Source organism: Balaenoptera ricei, chromosome 10, assembly GCF_028023285.1.
Source record: "Balaenoptera ricei isolate mBalRic1 chromosome 10, mBalRic1.hap2, whole genome shotgun sequence".
NCBI lineage: Eukaryota > Metazoa > Chordata > Mammalia > Artiodactyla > Balaenopteridae > Balaenoptera > Balaenoptera ricei.
This window is the reverse complement of record NC_082648.1, coordinates 5,423,285-5,438,517: the sequence shown is the minus strand read 5'-3', so window position 1 is coordinate 5,438,517 and position 15,233 is coordinate 5,423,285. Positions and strand designations below refer to the sequence as shown.

The window sequence follows — 15,233 nt, the reverse complement described above, 5'->3', positions numbered from 1 at the left end:
GGCAAACTCGGGCTTGGGCTTTGGTGGTTTTTATGGGGCAAGGAGGATGGAAATCAGGGGGTATGACTGGCTCAAAGAGAGCTTCTAGCAGGAAGTCCTCACCAAATTAAATTGGAACACCAAAGGACTACACTCTCAGAATGAAGATGAATAACTAGCCACCCCCCACCCCCAACTCTGGGACTTCAGAGAAAATTGTTATTTTCTAAGTAGAATAGGGAGAAAAAGGGAAACAAAAGCCCTGTCCCCAAGAAGTGGCTATGGGCAGTCCCCATGGTGGATTTACAGCTTGGTTCATCACAGGAGAGGATCGGGAACCTCAGGTTGTGGACTTGGTCTGGAACTAGCAGTGCTCCCAGGTGCCCAGCAGAAGCAAATACAAGTTCTCTCTGGAGGAAGGCAGATTCATGCTAGGCCTCAAGAAATCCCCCAAAAGAATTTTCAAGGGCAACGAAGAGAATACAACCAATTACACAAGAAGCTAAAGCACCTTGAGAAAGAACAATGAGGACAGCAAAGACTAAAGATACTGGAAATACCAGTTACAAGTTAAAACATCAAGCTTGAAAAATCTGCAAAGAATAAGAAACTATTGAAAAAAACGGCTTAGAAGATTTGAAAACCAACCAATAAATCTGCTAGAAATAAGAAAATACATGAATATGAAATACATATATATGAATATATAATACATTCTACATGTATATGAATGTTGTATGTATTATACATATATATAAAACAACAAACTAGACACAGCTGAAGAGATAATTTGTGAACTGAAGTATAGGTTAGAAGAAATTATCCATAATGCAGCAGGGGGAGGCAAAAGATAAACTATATAGAAGAGAAATTAAGAGATTTGGAAATATTGATAGAATGAGATTTAACATACATTTCATTGCACTACTGGACAAAGAGGAAAGAGAAAAGTTAATGAATGAAATATAATGACTGATGGTTTCCTAATCTGCTACAGAATTCCAACCCACAGATTGAAGAATCCCTATGAAACCCAAGCAGAAAAAAATAAAATACATCTAGATTCATCATAGTGAAATCACAGACTATATAAGACACAAGAAAAATCTCAAATGCAGTCAGAAAACAAAAGACAAGTGACCTTCAATAAAAAGGCTGTTAGATTGACCATTGATTTCTCATAGCAATTAGAAATGACATGTTATCTTCATGTGCTGAAAAGAAAACAATTACTAATCCAGAATTCTATAACCAGGAAGAATATCATTTAGAAATATCATGAGGATAAAATAAAGATATTTATAGACAAAAACTGAGAGTTTGCCACCAACTGAATCTTTTACTAAAGGAATTCTAATTATGTGCTTCAGATATGACCCCATATGGAAAACCATAGTTTTAAAAAGAAATGAAGAACAATCAAAGTGATAAATAAGTGGGAAAATCTGTATGAACCTCGACTGTGAAAACAATAATGATGACGGCTCATGGGATTAAAAATAAGGTAGAATTTAAAATATACACAACACTAGTCTGTAAGTTGGGTGGGCAATAAATAGAACAATAAAGTTCTAAGGTCCTTGTCTCCTTGATGATGTATATGGAAGAGCAAAGGCTAGGGAGAGTCAAGACACTCTTGAAGAAGAATCAGGAGGGATATGGTGCTCTACCAAACAGAAACTTATTATAAAACAATAATAAGTATGACAATGTGGTGGTGGGGTGGAAATAGGGAATTAGACCAGTAGAACAAAACAGAAAATCAAGAGTCAGATCCACGCAAATGACAATGCATTTAAGTGCAGAAAAAGTAGACCCCAAAGAATTTCATCATGGGATGTAAAACAGAGAAAAGTCAAGGATGACTCTGAGGTTTTTATCTTCCAAAGGCTAGAGTTATCCCTAGGAATCCTGGAGTTGCCTGCATGATGGATATAAATTTGGAGTTCAGAGGAGATGCCCAGGCTGGAGCCCTAATCAGATGGTAGAGATGGTATTTAAAGCCCTGAGGTTGTATGAGATCCCCAGGGGAGTGAGGAGAGATAGAGAAAAGGTCCAAGGACTGAGTCCCAAGATGCTGTAATGTGAAAATTTGGGAGCACGAGGAAGAGCCAAAAGAGAAGGTTGAAAAGGAAGAGCCAGGGGAGAGGGGAGGGTCCCCGAAGCCGAGAAGGTATTGCAAGGGGAGGGCCATCACTTGTGTCAGATGCCACTGATAGGTCTGGGAGGGAGAGGATTGAAAATAGAAGCTTATCTACTGCCTGAGAGAAGACCTTGTAACATCATCATGATCACTGTCTACAACAAGTAGACATCACTATTGACAAACACTGAAAATCAGGTCAATGGAGGGCTATCTCCTCAATGTTCTAATTTTTTAAAAATTCCATGGGTGGGGCTTCCCTGGCAGTCCAGTGTATAAGACTCCATGCTTCCACTACAGGGGGCATGGGTTCGGTCCCTGGTAGGGGAACTAAGATCCCCCATGCTGCATGACGTGACCAAAAAAAATAAATCAATATTTTAAAAAAATTTCGTGGAGACCTTCTAAAGCTAGACTCAAGGGTGGGAAAATGTTTTTGTGGCGTTCAGAAATAATAAATGATTATCTCTTATCTTCCCTTTCTCAACCCCGCCGAACTCCAAATCTTGATACCAACAGGAGATTCTGTATCAGAATCAAGAACTCATTGAAGCATCTCACTCTGCCTGGGGTCCCCCAGCTATCTGTAGCCAGCAGGTGCTGGGAACTGGGAGTAGAGTGGTAGGAAGATCACCTCGTGCAGGCAGGTGCTCTGGACTAGTCCTGGCCTAGGCTTGTTGACTGAGATCATCATGACTAGCATTCCTTTCTACTTTCAAAAGTATTCCAGGTTGGACAATAAATGATATAGTCCCCTACCAATTTGATTTTTTAAAAGTCCTTATTTTACACTAACTTTTTCCCTTTTTTTTTTTTTTTCATTTTTTAAAAAACCCAGTCTTCTCCAGAAAGGGGCTTGGCATTTCCCTAGAACAAGGTGTGGAATCTGAGATAAAGGAGTCAGGATGGTGTGTATAAAAGAGTGTTTTTTGTTATGGAATTAGTCAAAGGCATCTATGGCAACGAACTTGAGTATCTGATATCATTTCCTCCTTCACCCCCTGTGATGAAACCCTGGCAGAAGACGCCAGGACCATGACGATGAGGAGGGTTTTAGTGATGCCAGTCTGTCGTCAGTTGGGGATATTTTTCATGGGGTGACGAGAGCAAAGAAAAGCCCAGTGCAGTGTTCATCTTCCTCACCCGTGGGAGAGGCCAGGATGGACAAAGATGAATTTTCTCTTTCTTCTCCAACCCAGTGTGTTGAGCTAAAGTTTCCTTCCTTTTTGAATTAACCCTCTTTTTGTTTCCTTTTTATGTGGGAGGGGATTACCAGAGGCAATGTCCTGCCTCTAGAGCTGGGTGTCTGAGCTTTACTCCCACGCCCAAGACAATCATTGACTTCTGTTTGTATCTCGGGAACCAGCCATCAGAAACCCTCCTCCATCACCTGGATTATCACAGTGATCTCCTACCTCGTCTGCCTGTCTGTTACGCTGTCCCCCGACAGATCATCAGCCTGTTGATGTTTTTCAAATGTTACGTTACTCCTCCGCTCAAAACTCTCTAAAGGCCTCCCATCTCATGAAGTGTAGAAGCTGACATCCTTATATTACAGTTCCTCCCCTCCAACACCCATCTTCCACTCCCACTCTCGCCTTTCGCTCACTGCTTCAGCCACCCCCTGCCTGAACCCCCAGCTCTCCGATTTCCTCCTTTAGGTCCTTGCTGAAATGTCACCTTCTCACCTATGCCTTTCCTGACCCTGCCCTGTTTTAAGTTGCACCCTATCTCTATGCTCCCGTTTTGCTTTATTTGTTTGTAGAGTACTGATCGCACCTGACATACTATCTATGTTACCTGCTTATGAGTTTGTCTGTCTTTCCCCTCTAGAAGGTCAACGCCACGAGGGCGGAAATTTCTGTCTGTTTTGTTCGCTACTGTATCCCTGATACCCAGAAGAGTAACTGGCATACAGTAGGGGCTCAAGACATGTTTCATGAATGACCGCATGAGAAAATAAATTAATTAAGCAGGTGCCAGAGACAAGTTGGTATGTCAATGATAGAGTTGTTGGTGTGTGTATTTTTTCAAATTGAGCTACTACTGTGGGCTGTGCCCTCAACCGGGCCGCTCTCCCACTGGTTCAGCAGGGGTTGCTCTGCTTTGTGCATTTTACTTGCTTCTGCTTATTCTTTCCTCCAAGCCTTCCCATAGGAAATGGTCCCACAGCTTCTTCTGTGGCGTTTTCTCTGACTAACCCCCCTGCTCTCTGCCCAGAACATTCTAGAAGCTCCTGAACGGAGGCCCGTCACTCTGTCCAGCTGCTACTAGGCTCATCCTTGCTGTCTGTGTGCCATGGTTTTCTCAGCTTCGACTCAGGGTGCAAGTCCTGGAGGGTAGGGACCAGACCAGCTCTCCTTCCCATCTCTCTCTTAGTGTGAAATTAGGGCTCTGGACTCCGTAGCCTGACTTCCACTGCTATTTGGCTGTGTCCCCAAGTAAAGCTATGGGATTCAAACAGCAAGAGCCACAAGAATGTATTGTACAACCCAGGGAATATAGCCAATAATTTGTAATAACTGTAAATGGAAAGTAACTTTTAACAATTGTATATAAAAAAAACCCCAAAACACCAAGAATCACAGAGGCCATGATGCAGGCGACCAAGTGCAGGGGGCGAGATTGCCCAGAGCTGAGGGTCGGCAAGTCTTTACCAAACAGGTTCCACACAGGAGGCACCTCTCTGCACTGGCATGAGGCACAGAACGTAGTGCAAGACCAATCCCCACTCTTGGCTTAGTTGGGGGACCTGATCACATACATGAAATACACTTATTGCAGCACAGTAGGTGGTCAGAAAATATTTGTTGAATTTAATAAACAAAATCAATAATACAGCCAAAGTGATGAAAATAATACTGGGCTTGGTGCCAAAAGACCTGGGTTCTAATGTCAGGATGGGATTGTCGACCTTGCAGCCATAGAGCAGGGTTCAAATCCTGGATGGCACTGAATTGCATCTGCAAAAGGCATATCTTGTGTGATTGTTGTAGAGATTCATGCTAGGGCAGATATGGCTCGAATCATGAAATCAAGAGAGCACACGTGGATTAGCTGTTGTTGGTGGTGATGTTACGACCATGAGTATCTTGGCTTTGCCACGTACCACCCGGATCTTGGACCAATCCCATTGCTGCTTCTTGGGCCTCAGTTTCCTTGTATATGAGATCAAAGGCTGGACATGGATGATCCCTAAATGCTAAAACTCTTTAATTCCTACAGTGATCTCGGAGGCTAGGGTTGTAGTCTATGCCTTGTGACCTTGAGCAAATCGCTTCACTTTCCACGCCTGTTTCCACATCTGCAAAATGGTCCTGGGACTGGGTCTGGGTCGGTGCTCTCCAAGCTCTTCTGGCTTGAAAACTGTGAATCTTGAGGTGCTTGTGGGAAACACCAAAGGAGAGGTTCAGAAGTGGATTTCTATAGTGGGATGGAAAATCAAGATCAGAGAAGTTAGGATGGCAGAGCACAGCATCCGAGGGCTGGGGAGGGGCATGGAGGTGCCAAGGAGGTGGGGGGATGGGGAAAGGGCTTCCCTGAGTGAGTGGAGCAGTGCCTCTAGAGGAATAGGACTCTTGTTAAATTGCATATTCTGAGTCAGTAGGTCTAGACTGGTGCTTGCCATTCGGCCTGTTTCTCTAGCTCCCAGCTGAGGCAGCAGGTCCAAACCACACTCTGAGTGGCAGGGAAGCGTGTTCTTACCCCCAGCTTGGCCTCTTAGAGAAGGAGGATGGAAGCTGATCTCCTCCCCACCCCCTGAACCCCAAGGCAAGGGATGTTTCTGGCATCGTTGTTTTCCCCAGTCATCCCCCCACACCCAACCCCAAATAGACACACACACAGTCGCTCTTCGGTACCCTGGCACGCCCCGCATCAGTACTTCCATCACTGGTCTTCACAGCAGAAGTGATCTGGGGGGAAAGAATCTCACACCACATTTTCCAGGCCCACACTGTCTGGCAGTGACAATCCCAGAGGACAGGGAAATGCAATGTCTACATCGTTGGAGGGCGGTGACGTCATGTCCAGGTTTCCCCACGTCCGTCCACGGTAGTCATCCCTCCCCGGTCCTGGAGGCTGGGGTTCTGCACCCACCTGCACCCCCATCAAAGGAGGGGCCTCCCCACGGAGTGTTTTTCCCATCTAACCTCTCCTCCGCCCTGCCTGACACACACACACACACACACACACACCCTCTACCTGGAGGCTGCTGCCATCCTGCCTTTCTTACGGAGGGCTTCTTTTTCTCACCGTGGCCACAAGGCAAGCACTAATGTTTGTGAAGCACATGGGGACACACTGCTGAGGCTGCCACCAGCACCCCCAGAGGTCCGAAGGCTTCCATACAGGGACACATCTGCAACCCATTCCCCATCACAGCCCACCGGAGTGTCATTCACACTGCAAAGCGCTGCCTAGCCAGAGTCCCCTCCCCACTCCTCTCCTCCCCTCCCCTCCCACACTTCCCTTCCCTTTTTTCTAGGGAGGGGACGCCCATCGTCCGTCGGACAGTGTGTTTTTTCAGAGGAACCTTTCACCTGCCCCGTTCTCTCCCCATGTTTTCCGTTTAGTCCTCCACAGCCAGCAGCCACCCCCCTTCCCCACCCCAGAAGAAATGTGACCTGAATCTTTCCTTTCCTGCGGAAAGAATTCTAAGAAAGAAGACTCCGCTGGACAGAAACGCGTTAGAACGTTTTGCTCTGAGTAGGGCGCACACCTTGCTCTTCCCTCTCAGCCCTCTGCCGGGCACTGTCTTCTCCTCACATCCTCGTGGTGCATGGAAATGGCCCTTCCTCCACTGTGGTGGGAGGGGAAAGGGAGCTGGTCTCTGGGAGAGCACCTTATTATTCTTAGGTTCTGGGAAAAGGAAATGGGGCTGGCCCTCGAGGTCAAGGGGCTGGTAAACTTGCCTTCTAAGCATAGTGCCAGAGATCGCTGTGCCAGTGAGAAATCTGAGTGCTCCCCTGCAAATTGCCTGGTCGAGAAATCTTAGAGCGATGCTTTATTCACCCTGAGGACTGAGAGTCTAAAAGTCTTGCTCGGGGTTTCTTTCCCTTTTTTCTCCTTTGGGCAGCCTTCCTGCACCCACCCCACCAAGCTCTGACCCCAACCCTTCCCAGCTCAAACATCTTCAAGGGCTCCCTATTGCCTTTCATCGAAGGCCCAGCTGAAATCCACTAGCTCCGCAAACTCTTCCCCGAACCCCTCTGTACTCTCAGTCCTGTTCACAACTACACTCTTCATTTGACACGACTACATTATTTACTATTTATTATTTACTCTTTACTCTGGTTGAACTTATCCCCATAGTGGATTGAAAGCTCCCTAATGAAAGAAATCACACCACGTTGTGTCGCACACACTACCATATCCAGCGTTTCAGTCGTAGTTTCTCTTTTTTTTTTTTTTTTTTTTTTTTTTTACTTTTTTAGATATTAGTTTTTATTTATAAGACTTCTAAACAGGTTTTACAGTTTTTTGTAATTGAATGAAAGACTCTTTAAATTCTATGGTGCTTTACAATTTTCAGAAGTTTTTTCCCCCTACCTCTGTATTCCCCACCCCCAAGGGTAACCTTAGTTTGTGGGTGTGTGTTATAGGCCATTTGGAATCTGATAAACATGAAAGACATTCTCCCCTGGAAAATGCCCCCGTACCGGGAATTTGCATGAGTTCCGAGGTTGGCAGTGCCTCGTTGCCCACCGGTGGACTCCAGATTAATAGCACCCGACGTAGCAGACTCAAGTAATAGGTGGGCAATAACTGCTGTCCGCTGACGTGTGACTCTCCCTGTTTTCCCGAACAGATTGCCCTGACGTTCTCCATTGTCTTTGGGGTCATTGTCTATCGCATCACAACCGCTGCTGCTCTGTCTCTCAACAAGGCCACACGCTCCAACGTCCGGGTGACCGTGACAGCCACGGCGGTCATCATCAACCTCGTGGTCATCCTCATCCTGGATGAGATTTACGGCGCCGTGGCCAAGTGGCTCACCAAAATCGGTACCGTATCACCACATTGCATGTTTGCCCCGGGCCCCCTTGAGGTGGTCAGTTCAGTGTGTGCAGGGTTTTTGGTGCCAATGACCCAACATAAAAAAAAGGAAGTCCAGTGCACTTGGAGAAATGAGGAGGTGCACGGTGTGTCCTTGTAGGGCCTCCGCCCCAGCAGGAATCCTTCCTGGAACATTCTCGATCAATAGCCCAGGTGGATGGCCTTGTTATCCCCCAAGATTAATCATGGGGTCTGTTCTTTTTAGCTCAGCCTAGAAGCAAGAGGTGTTCAACACTTCCTGCTAAAAAAAGGCAGAGTTTCAGTTCTCCTCATTTCCCCAGCAGTGTTTATAAAGTTGGGAAAGCCTCTTGACACTTGAGTCCAAGAGCGTCTTATCTATCCCCATATTGTCAGAGGTCCCAACAAATCCACGCATACCCCAGGCCCTGAGCAGACTTCAAAGAGGTGTATCAGGCTTCCCAAGCTTCCAGCCAGTGAGAAAAATGCAGTGGCCTCAATATTCAGACGTGTCATTTGAGCCACAGGCTGCCATTGCTTGAGCACCGCTTTCTGGCACTTCTGCTTCTTAGACGTCGGGGTGGAGGGTGAGACCCTTTCCTCACTGCCTTCATCCTGGCTGGCCTGGAGGCATCTCTTTCCCTTGCTGAATCCAGGGACCAGCAGTCTCAGCCTCTCACTCACCTCCGGGGAGTTGAATTAATGATGGGATGTCTTTACAGTACTAACCAGTTGGAAGCAGACACTTGACAGGGTAACCCCTCTTCAAGAGCCTTTCCTGGCGGCTCAGAGAATCAGGAAAGGTTTCACTAATGCCAGTGACTCTTTCAGTGCCTTCCCTGGCGTGGCTGCTACTCACGGTGGGCACTGACTTTGGTTTCTATGTGGATGTAGGCGATTTACCATCTGGCCGTTCCGCCGTCTTTGGGCATGTGCATGTTTATATAGAAGTGTTATCTGTGTTCCTTCATACGTTTCTTAAGAAAAGTGAGCGGAGAATTCCACTTCAGTGTGTTTGCTGGGATACAGGGTTCCATGACAGCACTTGGGACGAGCATCCCACACTCCTGGGGGCTCAGGAGAGGCTCCGGGTGAGGGCATCCAGTGGGAGAGCTCGGAAATAAGTGGACGTGGATGTCAGGCATGTGTTGGGGGAGGAGGGGCTGGGCAGGAGGGGAGGAGGGCTCCCGGCAGAGGAAACAGAGTGAGAAATCCGTCACTGAAGGGGGGGATCTGACCCATCAGGGTCAGGAAAGGCGCAGGGAGAAGTGGAGTGTGGGCTGGGCTGGTACGATGGGTAAAACTGGGGGGTCTAAAAGCCAGGGAGCCAAAGGAGCAGAGCTCAGCAGGTGGAAGAGAACAGGAAGCTTGTCCAGGATGCCCAGGGAGCCCGTGCGGCGGTGCCCAAGTGTCCTGGCATGACCAGGGCACAGCATGGGGGGGAACTGGGCCCGGGGAGTTGGCTGAGCCCACATATTTTGGTGGAGGATCTTGAATGTCAGGCTGGGGACCCTGCTTATTTTCACAGACAGTGGAAAAGTATTTGCTGAAGTCCAAAGGGGCATCCAGTAAAGAGTACCATCTTCCTGGCCTGATTACTGAACCAGCTGAGAAGTAAGGCAAAGGCAGATGGAGACAAAAGCTGAGATTGCACCTTTACAGCTGAAAAAGGCTGCATTGGCGGAAGCAACTTAGCAGGAGAGCCAGATAGGCTTCCTAATCCAGAATCCAGACCCACCGGCCTCCCCGTGGCAGGCAGCAGCGGGCAGAGCAGTCCTGCAGTTCTTAGGACATTGCAGGGGGTGGGGCACGGGACTCAGAAGAGCCCCTCCTGCAGGCCGTTTGCTTCCCGCTAAGGGACAGAGCAGATGCCAGTGTTACCTTCCACACCGACCAATGGGCTAAGCTCTTCCCCTTCCCTCACCCGGGAGGAGAAAGGAGTGAGGTGGGAAGACAGAGCAGGGAATTACAACTAATCACACTCCCTTCGCATGGGGGAAAAGGCAGGAGTGCAAAGAAATGCCCTCCATCCCCTGAACAGCTCCCAACCCGACACCGCTGTGGGTTTTTTGTTTGTTTGGTTTTTTTTAACATCTTTATTGGAGTATAATTGCTTTACAATGGTGTGTTAGTTTCTGCTTTATAACAAAGTGAATCAGCTCTACATATACATATATCCCCATATCTCCTCCGTCTTGCATCTCCCTCCCACCCTCCCTATCCCACCCCTCTAGGTGGTCACAAAGCACCGAGCTGATCTCCCTGTGCTATGCGGCTGCTTCCCACTAGCTGTCTATTTTACCTTTGATAGTATATATAAGTCCATGGCACTCTCTCACTTCCTCCCACTTCCTCTCCCCCTCCCCATGCCCTCAAGTTCGTTCTCTACGCTGTGGGGTTTGAAGAGCATAATGGGGTGGGGGGAACTGTTTGCCAGATGACTCCAGCAGGATGCCACAGAGTGGAGGGGGGCAGGGGGTCTAGAGTAAAGGAGCCTGTTGAGTGTGTGGGCAGGAAGTAGGGAGAAAGGAACTGGAAGTCAGTGATGATGCAGAAACGTCTTCTTGCTGTCCGTCTGTGATACATTATCCACTTATCTTGCACAGCTCCAGACAGGGGTAAAGATCCAAGATAGAATGTCGACAATCAAAAACTCATTAACAAGTATTTAGTGAGTCCCTCCCACGTACAAGGCTAGGCAGCTTCTCTTTGTCTTGGCCATGAAACCCTTTCCACACCATGAAGCTGTATCCACTGTTTCTAACAGCTCTCCCTTCCTCACCCAAAAGTTCAGACTCCTCCAAGCGGCTAAGCCGATGTCCCGTGGTCCATACGAAAGTCTGCGTGCCGGAAAGGAGGTGAAATTCTAACAAGTGCATTTTGTCCTTTGTGGTCGCGATACTCACTCATGAAGCATTTTTATCTTAAAAACGAATTTGGTTATTCCATTTCATCTTCACAAACTATGTGTGGTCAGCAAGGGAAGTATTCCATCCTCATTTGACCAAGGTTCAAACTCAGATTCTGCCCCTAAAATGCCAGTGTCTTTTGTGCAGTTTTGATGTGCGTTTCTCACTGTCTGGATTGGTGGATTGGTCTCTACCCTGGACCCCACGTGGGCATTGCTTGGGTTGTTGCTCTTGTGTATCTCAGACTGGATGTTTCCAGAGGGCTCAGAAGGTGTGGTGTATTGTGGAAGGACCACGGAACTGGGGAGTCCGGTGGGGAGAACCATGAATTCCAGCCCCGGCTCCTCCTCCCTCCCCCACCATCTGTGTGGTGTTGGGTGAACAGGGAACTTTGCTGGACCAAGTTTCATTGATGCTTCCTTCATCGTTGGCCTCCTTCCTGTCTCCTGATCATCACGCCCATCTAGACTGTTGTCAGAGCCTAATGACTGACTATATGCCCTTGTCTTCAGCCTCTTCCTGGGGCCCTCAGTCTTGGAAACCCCACCCAATCAGCCTTTCTCAAAGACTGCCCTGGGGATGCATCCCTCCCAGTCGGGCCCCACAGAGAGCTTCCTTGCACCCTTAAGTCAGATCCAAACTAGCATCTGAGAGGCTCTCAACCACCTTCTTCCCAGCATCTGCTTCCATCCCCTCCGACCACTTAACTTACAGTCACCCCCCATCCCCCTGGGCCTCGCTCAGGCTGCAGTAACCCTCAGTGACCCTCCCCTTAAAGGACCTCTCGAGGTTGCCTCCCTTGTGAATTTTTTTCTGGACACTCAGCCCTCAGGGGGTTTCCTCCACCCACTTCTGGGCTCCACGGGCGCAGGCCGTTCACTCCTTGGTTCATCCCTCCGGTGTTGTTTGAGCGCCTGCTTTGTGCCAGGCCCCATTCTGGGAACACAGGTAAAGAGGAAAGGCGTGGTCCCTGCTCCAGCTGTCCTGACACTGCAGTCGGGGAAGGATGCACAGGAGACGGGGACACTTCACAGAGGGCGAGAGAGCAAAACAGGGCGATGTGGTGGTGGCTTGGGGCTGTGTACTTTGCACGAGGTGGTGCGGAAAGGACTGTCCAGGTGGTAACATTGTGGCTGAACCCTGAGTGGGGCGGGAGGAGATCTAGAGGGAAGGCTCTAGAAAGAGGCTACAGCACAGCAGAGGCAGAGGCGAAGGCACAGAACAGCTAAGGCAAAAGCAAGGGCTTATAAACCAGCAAGGTGGCCAGAAGCTTGGGGTGCTTCCCAAGCAGATAAGGATCTGCTTCACTCCCTGGAAGTTTGTCACATAACCGACTGATATCACTCCCGGATTTCCCACTCTTAGACCAGACGAGGCCTTAATCTTAGAATCTCAGTGCCGTACCACGAAGGTGTTTATTGGTTCTCGCTGCGTGGTTGGAGTGACAGGGCAGGGTCTCTGCTTCACGCAGTTGCCGAGGACCCGGACCCGTGGAGGCTGCATGGGCACCGTGTTAGGGACAGAGCGCCGGAGGGTCACGTCGAGGCTGTCACAGAGGCATCGTTCATCACCTCTGCCCGTAGCGTGCCAGCTAGAAGCAGCCTGATCAGGAAGAGGCTGGAAATGCGTGGAAGCTCGTGGACCTTCCATGAGCAGGAAAGTTCTCTGCCGCTTGCTCCAACCAGGCTACAAAGCCCTGGAGAACAGCCACTCCGCCTTATGTTTCTTTTCTCTCCTCCCCAGCCTGCTCTCTGGTAGATCTTAGCCCACGCTTGTTGGTGCAGTTACTGGTGAAATATATCTGTCTCTTCACTCATGCATTCAGATTCTTTTTCAAGGAATGCCCGTAGGCGAGGTATCCTGTCAGCCACAGGAGAGGCTAAAGTGAGTGTTTACGTATTCATGGTTTCAACCCTGCCTGCTGACCAAAGGATTTGAGGAACTGTTAAGACGAATCAGGGAATTGCAAAGTTGCCACGATGGGGCAGTGATTGGAAGATGCAACAGAGAGATCCAAAGCCTAGAATTTTCCTTAATGGCAGAGTTCACACACTAATGAGATGGTCCTGCACAGCAGGGTGTGACAGGCCTACCTGCAGGCAGAGGTGTGGTTTCAGAGCCCCCAGGCCGCCACGGGGACATAAAGCTGTGGATAAGGCCACCTGATAGACTGAGGGTCCTGCCAAGCTTATGGACTTCCTTTGCCATTCTCACGCTGGGTGGTTTAATACCCGTCTGGCTTCCTGCCCCAGATCTCCTGATGGATGAGGAGGCGGTGACCACGTGCTTTGCTCACCAGGTGCAAACAGCTGGTGTAAACAACTCCAATGAGTTCCTGAGTGTTTCCTGCAAAGTTGGGTGACGGAAGACCCATTCCCTAGGAGGTCCCTCAACAGGCCCCGGTGTCAGGCCTATCTGAGGTCTGTTCTTGCCACAAATATTTGTGACAAAAGACAGAATTTGTTAAATGCCTTGAGTGTGATTAGTGATAGATAAAGACAGTAACTGTCTACCTGGTGGCCAGGATAACAACAGTCATGGGCTTGGGTGCAAGACACACTATCATCTGGAGGCGACGCGGTCCTGGTGGCGCAGGGACTGAGCTGAAGTCTGGGACTGGGGTCGGGGTGGCTGGGGAAACAAAGATGCTTTGGGACCTTGTCAGCCAAGGCACGCTGTGCAAAGTGTGTAGCCTGGTTCAGCAAGTATCAGTCGCTGACGTTTGTGAGGATCTCAGTGAACAGGTGGGACAAGGACTGTCTTAGTCCCTAGTGATCTGTTCTTTCCTGGAGGGGCCACAGGGGGTTATAGGGAAAGGATCCAGTTCCTGGAAGAGGAAGCAAGCAAGAGCTGGGCAGGACATTAGGACACCAGTCACCCAGGCAAACAGGATGGGGCTCGGGCATCTTGGGAGGCCAGGGTCTGAGGTAAGACAACAGGGGTGACCAGGCAGACCAGCTCAAGGTATGCATCTGTCTCAGTCTGTTCAGGCTGCTATAACAAAATACTGTGGACTGGATAGCTGACAAACAACAGAAACTCATGTCTCAGACTTCTGGAGGCTGGAAGTCCAGGATGAGGGTGCCAGCATGGCCAGGTCCTGGTGAAAGCCTGGGTTGCAGATGGCTATCTCCTTGCTGTGTCCTCACGTGGTGGAAGGGGCGAGGGAGCTCTATGGGGGTCTCTTTTATAAGGGCACTAATCCCATTCATGAGGGCTCCACCCTCATGACCTAAGCACCTCCTAAAGACCCTACCTCCCAATACTATCACCTTTGGGGGTTGAGATTTCAACATGTGAATTTGGGGGAACACAAACATTCAGACCATTGCAGCTTCCTACTTGGGTCAGGGCACAGGGTACACTGTGCCCGTGAGGCAATGAGCTTCCGAGCCCAAGCTTGGGGAGTATGATGTCTAGTGCTCCTGAAACGGTAGGGTCTTGTCATGACTGACATAGGCATGGGTCCGGCTTGGCCTAGAAGGGGCCCCATGTGCACTCTAGCTCCAGGCAGAGTGAGGAAGGCAGGGCTGACACCAGGCTTCTCAGCTGAATAATCCAGCTGCCATGAACTTGTCTTTGTCAGCATCGTTCTCTGACCCCACCTTCTCCCCCTCCTCTCCTTCCCCCTCCTCTCCTTCCAAACTCTGCAAAGTGCTGGTTTGTGTGTGGGGCTATATGATTCATCTTTACTCTGCACTGAGTCTCTCCTAGTTACAGGGTTGGGCTCACTGTGTGTACCTGAGACACGATTATCGTGCCAAATCAAAGCCTCCAGTTCTTAGGAGAAGGCTGCGTTTGTGAGTTGTTTAAATATTGCTGATAACGCTGCTCCTGAGTGTCGCTACCAAAGCGGGGGCAGGGAAGTGACGAAAGGAGAGATGGGGAAAGGATCTGATTTACTGACACCCGTTGTGTACCAGGCATCGGCGGGCATTGTATGTACAGTGTTTCACCTAATTTTCACATTAGCGCCCGGAACTGATTGTTTCTCTCACTTTATTTATGAGGGGTCTGAAGAGGTTTAGAAACTTGACCAAGACCCATAGTTAATAGTGGTGTACACACGCGCACGCACACACGCATGCACACACACGCATGTACACACAGCCTGTGCCAGGTCCTGTTCGAAGCACTTTATGTATGTTAGTATATTTAATCCTCAAAATAGCCCCAAGGGTGAGGGT

General features: G+C 48.9%; 1 protein-coding gene across 2 annotated transcripts in view; it reads left to right on the top strand.

Annotated features, from left to right (window-relative positions):
• The window catches only part of ANO2 (anoctamin 2), a 361,403-nt gene that overhangs the window by 265,716 nt on the left and 80,454 nt on the right, over positions 1–15,233 (top strand). For both annotated transcript variants that reach the window (XM_059935146.1, XM_059935145.1), the window contains one exon: positions 7,932–8,127. In XM_059935146.1, the coding sequence (XP_059791129.1) occupies positions 7,932–8,127 (196 nt within the window). The remainder of the gene's footprint in view (positions 1–7,931; positions 8,128–15,233) is intronic.